Here is a 6594-nt window from a genome sequence, read left to right as displayed (position 1 = left end):
TCATATTTTCCTAGCAATAGAATATTAAGTTAAGTATTGAAGAGGTATAACATTAAGATTATTAGTGCACATGATAATTTTGATTTTTGTGAAGCTTGCCAACTTGGAAAAACTCATAATTTATATTTCAAAATTTTGATTCTCGTGATGTGGGACACATTGATTTAATATATTCTGATATATGGGATCTAACACCAATAGATTTTAGGTATGATTTCAAGTATATTCATTTTATTTACGATTTTAGTATATTTACTTAGGTTTATCCAATAAAGCAAAAAATTGTGGTATTTCAAGTTTTTGTTAATTTTAATAGCCTAGTTGAAAATCAATTTAATGAGAAATTAAGGCATTACAATGTGATGGAGGTGGAGAGTTTAAGCATATGTGTATATATATATATATATATATTAATACAAGAATTGAGAAAATCGTATCCATACACCTCTACTAAAAATGGGAGAGCCGAGAAGAATCATAGACAAATTGTGGAACTCGGTTTAAAACTGTTTGCACAAGAAAAATTATATTTATATTATTTGTGGGAAGCCTTTGTTAAAGTTGTTAGTTGATTTCAATTTGTTAGTTGTAATATTATTTTCGTTAATTGATTAAGAGTTTAATTAATTGATTAACTAGTTAGATATTAGTTAGACATTGTAGTATATAAAGAGTGATTCCCTTATTTTTTATAACTCAATTCTATATAGAAAATTTCCATTTTCTCATTCATGATTTTCTCTCATACTTCTTGATTCATCAAAAAGCTTTCTCTTTATGGATTTTCTCATTCTTTTTGTCTTGCTTTATCAAGATTCATATATGGCTCTACCATTTTAACATGGTATCAGAGCATAATTATCTTTTGATAGATTTCGCTTATGGTTCCATGAAGAATGTCATGGAAAACTTCAACAATCAAGAACATGGTGGTGCTTTCTTTTTCATCTTAATGACCTTCATTAGTGTTATCTTGCTTTCAATAGGTGATAATGTTGCATGTGACAATACTATCTTGATATCTTTGAGTGATGATTATTCTTGAAGGAAATATGGACATAAACCTATTAAACGTTCACCTCATCCAAGGGGTTACTACAAGTGCAGCAATGTTAGAGGGTGTCCAGTACGAAAACATATTCTACAATAAGTTGGCAAGATCATTATACAAATGCTTTCTTTTCTTATTCTTTATCATTTACCCTAATTATTTCTCATTTCTTTATTACTCGAGTTTCTTTACCCCTCTCTCATTAAACACACAACATTATAGTGTGTAATTTTTTTACTCATTGAAATAACATATAAGGATAAAGATTAAGGTCCATCTCTTTTCTCTCTTTCATCCATTATGATTGGTTTGCTTCTGCAAAAAAAGATGGTTAAGCTTTGGATGAAGTTGCTTCTGCCTATGTGGTTAAGCGTCGTTGTTGCTTCACATTATGATTTCAAGACTAGGTGATGAAGATTCGCTCACCAGCAAGAGGAGGTTGTGAAGAAGATCTTTGCTCCTAACCTTGGCAAGGTTTTGATGAAGACACCAACATCATCAAAAAGAAGAAAAAGAAGAATACTTATGAAGACAAAGAAGATTAAAGCTTCAAGAAAATTAGATTAAGTCTCTATAGGTACTTATATCCTAAAACTCTTAAATATACAAAGTAGTAATGCTCAAACTATTTTTAAAGAAAGTTGAAACACTTTAAAAATACTTAAAACATGTTTCAAAAATAGTGTGTAGCGGGTTACTTCATCTAAGTAACAGGTTACGTGTGTGAGAAAAGAGTTATCCAACTTAAAACTGTTCAGTAATCCATTATTGTCTTTGAGTAACAGATTACCATTTTTGAAAAGTTGAGTAACCGATTACCCAGTTTGCTGTAACCGATTACTCTAAATTAATTTTAAATGAACAGTGGACAGAGAGTTTGGGTAACCGATTACCCACTATCAGTAATCGATTACTAAGAGTTGTTGCATGAGATTTCAGATTTCAAAATGAAATGTTTTCACTCCAAACGAAATCTCTTCACTTCAAACAACTCCTACACTTTCAGAAAAGCCCCATGGGTGTTTGGAAAGTCTATATAAAGACTCTAACTCTCACAACACAAATACACAATAATACATAACAACACACAACTCTTATAAAATTTCCAAAAGCTCTTAAACTTATTCTGAAGTTATTTCTGTACACTTTTTGCAACTAGCCCTTACCTTTCAAAGTTGTTTTTTCTGAAGTTGCTTAGAAGTGTTTCAAATTTTTCCAAAGAGCATTATTACTTGGTATACATAAAGAGTAGATTGGATTTCAAGTTATACTACTTTCATAATTGTAAAGGAAATCTGCCATTGTTATACATTCTTCATTATTACTGCAAAATACTTTCTTTCACGGGGTGTAAAAAGAAAGGGGATTAGAATCACTTGGAAATGTTTTTTCCAAGAGTGAATAAGAATTAAGGAGTGTCTAAGGTACATAAAAATCTCGGGGTGGGATATTGTAATTACAACTCATAATTCTTAGTGAAGAAATCTTTTGTGCTGCAAGAGTACTAGACGTAGCCTTCGGTGGACTAGAAGGTAAACCAGTATAATAATCACTGTGTATTCTCTTCTCCCTTATCTCTTTCATTTTAATATTGATTATTTTTCTGCATATATTTTCCGTTGCATGTTAAATCTTGATTTTGCAGAAAAAGTGGCCATAATTTTTAAGTCAACTAATTCACCCTCCCTCTTAGTTGCAACCTCGTTCTTACAGAGGTAGTAGAGTATATCGTTGTGTTCAACACAATCATTTCCAAGCTTGGAATGTATGATACATTCCAGCTTGCGGGGGTTGTTAAAGCATTATCGATGAGATGGTTAGTTGTTAGATAGTTGGTTGTTAGTTTTACTAGTTTTCAATATATAAATCATTGTATTCTTTTCTAATTCAATCAATGAGAAATAAAGTTTCTATTCTTTCTCTTTGTCTTTCTCCTTCTTTCTTCCTTCAAGTTTTCCATTTTCTCATTCATCATTCTTTTCTCGTCTTTCTTGTTTCATCAAGAAGATTCAAGCATGTCTCCTACCATTTTAACATGGTATCAGAGCCTTCACCCTGAAGGTTTTGGTCACCGTTGCATATTCTTCAAAATTATTATATTCCTCTTCCAAGATTCAACAAAAAATCATCGTCAACAACTCAACATGAAGCAGAGAAGTTTTTGAAGAAAAAAAAGGAAGGAGAAGAAAGGGGAAGAATTTGAGGTAGAGAGGAGTCTAGACACTAGGGTTGAAATTTGTTGTGCATGGAAGCCACACTTGTTGCTTTCTACATTTAACATCCTTGAAGCATTAGGCAGATTCAACAATGTGTTATTAGTTGTTTCAATGATTTCTCAATGCAAGCTTCTTGCTCCGAGGTGCATTAATTAATATTAGAATCATTTTATTTCGTGCAACAATTTTATCTTTGATTTGTGTCAAGGTCCTTTGTTTTGCTCTGTATGAAACAATTTTTTTCCTTGTTCTATTCCTATGGCCTCTGCTATGGATCGTGCCAAACCAACACCACCTTTGTACTTTGATGAGAAGTGGAAGTTGTCAAAGAAAGAAGTGCCATCAAGGAGTATATGTTCAAGATTAACAACAACAACAACAATAAGATCAACAAGATGTACAAGATCAACAACAACAACAACAACAATAAGATCAATTGATTGAGAAAATCCAATCACGTTAGGATCGAGATTCCGATCCATTACATTGTTATGATATCAAATTGAATTATCAAGCTGAAGTCATTGACATTTACTCTCTACCTTGAGGAGGACTATCAGAGAACAAAGCTACCACATTTTACACATTTTACACATTTTACACATTTTACACATTTTACATATGTTGAATTGTTTTACAACATGTGTTTGTTAGTTTGTTAGCTAGTTAGTTTACACTATAAATAAGGTTTTTTATGCCTTAATCAATAAATGAGAAAAATCCACAATATTCATTTTATACTTTTACATTATTTTTGCAATATGCTACTATTGTTTTCCTCATTAACATACTGTCAAGTCAAATTCTACAAATTCAATCACCATATGAGTTATTATTTCATAAAACACTGATTGTAAGGCTATGAAGACTTTAGGTTGTGCTTGTTATCCATTCTTGAAGCCTTACAATCAACAAAATTGAAATTTCACAGCTCAAAGTATGTGTTTATGGGGTCAACAACTCACACAAAGGCTATAAGTGTCTAAGTTCAACTAGAAGGATATTAATCTCACGACACATTGTTTTCAACGAACAAATTATTTCCCTTTATGATGGCTTTCTCAACTAGAAGAAAATCAGTAGAAGATATTTCTAATATCAATACCTTTCTATTTTCCATTTCAAGGCAAGAAGAACATGGTAAAAATCTGAATAAAAGGGAAACAACTTTACAAATTAATAAAATTGTTGTAGAAATAGGTGATGATAGTATCGACAGAGCCTCAAGGGCTAACCCACCAAGTAAAGGACATAGATATAATTATTTAAATAACAACTACAATAACAACAACTTTAGAAGTAGAAATGAAATTCAACTAACCTCTCCAACTATTACAAATCTTGATATGGGAAACAACAATATCAATTCTCAATTGGATGAACCTATAGAATCTAACAATCAACATAAGGTGATAACTAAGAACAAATTTGGTGTCTTCAAGCCCAAGAAACCATATGTAGGAGTAGTGGAAAGAAAGATAGAACAACATGAACCCAATAATGCAAAAGAGGCGTTAAAAATATCAAAATGGAAAGCAGCCATGATGTTTAAATTCAACGCCTTGATGTTGAATATGACCTGGATTTTTGTATAAGGACAGAAAAAATTAATTGATTCAAAATGAGTTTTTAAGACAAACACAAGGATGATGGTGTAGTAGAGAGAATAAAAGCAAGACTAGTGGCTAAAGGATTTTAATAAACAACTGGACTTGACTATAATGAAACCTTCAGTCCCATAGTGTAGGAAAATACAATAAAGATTATTTTGTAATTTGTTGTGCACTATAATTGGGAGATTAGACATATGGATATAAATAACGCATTTTTTAATGAGGAACTCAAGGAAACTGTATTTATGAAGCAACTCAAGGAAACTGTATTTATGAAGCAACCAAAAGGCTTTATAGATCCATCAAGGTCTCATCATGTATGCAAACTAACTAAGGCCATATATTGTCTAAAGTAGGCTCCAAGATCTTGGTATGACAAATTGTGAACAACATTACTTCAGTAGAGGTTCAGAAACACTAGAATTGACTCCTCTTTCTTTCTCCTTATGAGTAAGAACCACTTTACTTTCTTACTAGTTTATGTGGATGACACTATTGTTACCCGAATAGATAGTAATTTTCTAGTCTCATTTTTAACATAACTAAATGATATGTTTTTACTAAAGGATCTTGGAAGTTTGCATTACTTTTTAGGAATTGAAGTTTATAGAAATGCTAGTGGCAATTATCTGAAACAAACACAACACATTTCAGATCTATTAAAGTGATTCAATATGGAGAATATTGCCCCATGTCCTACGCCTATTGTAAATGGCTGAATTTTATCAGCAGAAGGTGATTTAATGGAAAATCCTACTTATTACAGAAAGGTTATAGGTGCCTTGCCATACTTGATAAACACTAGGCCTGACATCTTTTATCCTGTGAATAGACTTAGTCAATACATGCAATATCATACAATTCTTCACTTGCAATGCAACAAGAACATCTACCGATGCTTGAAAAGAATAATTGACTATAGTCTACATATGAAAGCTTCTATTGACCATAACATTTTAGGGTTTTCTGATGCTGATTGGACCACGAATTTGGATGACAGAAAGCCTGTGGCTGGTTACTATGTATTTGTAGGTGAAATTTTGGTGAATTGGTCTTCTCTAAAGCAAAGAACAATATCAAGATCAAGTACTGAATCTGAGTATCCTGCACTTGCTGATCTTGCGACAAAGGTAGCTTGGATCATATCCTTGTTGCAAGAAATAAAACTGCCTATCCCGAGGAAACCAATTTTATGGTGTGCTAACCTTAGTGCTAAAGCTTTAGCCTCTAATCCAATATATCACTCAAGATCCAATTCTCTTATTGCTTGACCAACTACAGATCAAACTGTAGAATGTCTTACATGCTAAAGCCTTAACACATACATGGTTCAACCAATTAAGAGACAAGCTGGGAGTAGTATTATCACCCCTTAGCATGAGAGGGGCATTCAATTAAGAGACAAGCTGGGAGTAGTATTATCACCCCTTAGCATGAGAGGGGCATTCAATTAAGAAACAAGCATGAGAGGGGCATGAGATACTTGTTGATTACTTTAAGGAGTTTAATCATAATCTTAATTATAGCAACCTTATTATTAGTGATAAGTATCGGAAAACAATGAAATGGCAAATAGTCAAAGGATGTCATTATGACCGACCTATGAAGTTTTGATGATGACAAGGTCTTATATGGAAGCTTGAAGACTTGGACATCTCAACAAACAACATACCAAGAACTCAAGGTCAACGTCATAAAATCTAAGATTGTTTTT

The 6594-nt window shown here is 32.3% G+C and overlaps 1 protein-coding gene across 1 annotated transcript; it reads left to right on the top strand.

Moving 5' to 3' along the window:
• The first annotated feature begins 5623 nt into the window (after positions 1-5623).
• LOC109336850 (uncharacterized mitochondrial protein AtMg00810-like) lies at positions 5624-6151 on the top strand. The gene has a single exon (XM_019573664.1). The coding sequence runs from the start codon at positions 5624-5626 to the stop codon at positions 6149-6151; it is 528 nt and encodes a 175-aa protein (XP_019429209.1).
• The last annotated feature ends 443 nt before the right edge of the window (positions 6152-6594 follow it).

The sequence above is a fragment of the Lupinus angustifolius genome, unplaced genomic scaffold (genome assembly GCF_001865875.1).
Source record: "Lupinus angustifolius cultivar Tanjil unplaced genomic scaffold, LupAngTanjil_v1.0 Scaffold_1_26, whole genome shotgun sequence".
NCBI lineage: Eukaryota > Viridiplantae > Streptophyta > Magnoliopsida > Fabales > Fabaceae > Lupinus > Lupinus angustifolius.
This window is presented reverse-complemented; position numbering and strand designations above follow the sequence as displayed.

Bases quoted from the DNA above. Each gene is read 5' to 3' on its own strand.
- LOC109336850 (XM_019573664.1), top strand. From the start codon at position 5,624: ATGGAAAATCCTACTTATTACAGAAAGGTTATAGGTGCCTTGCCATAC.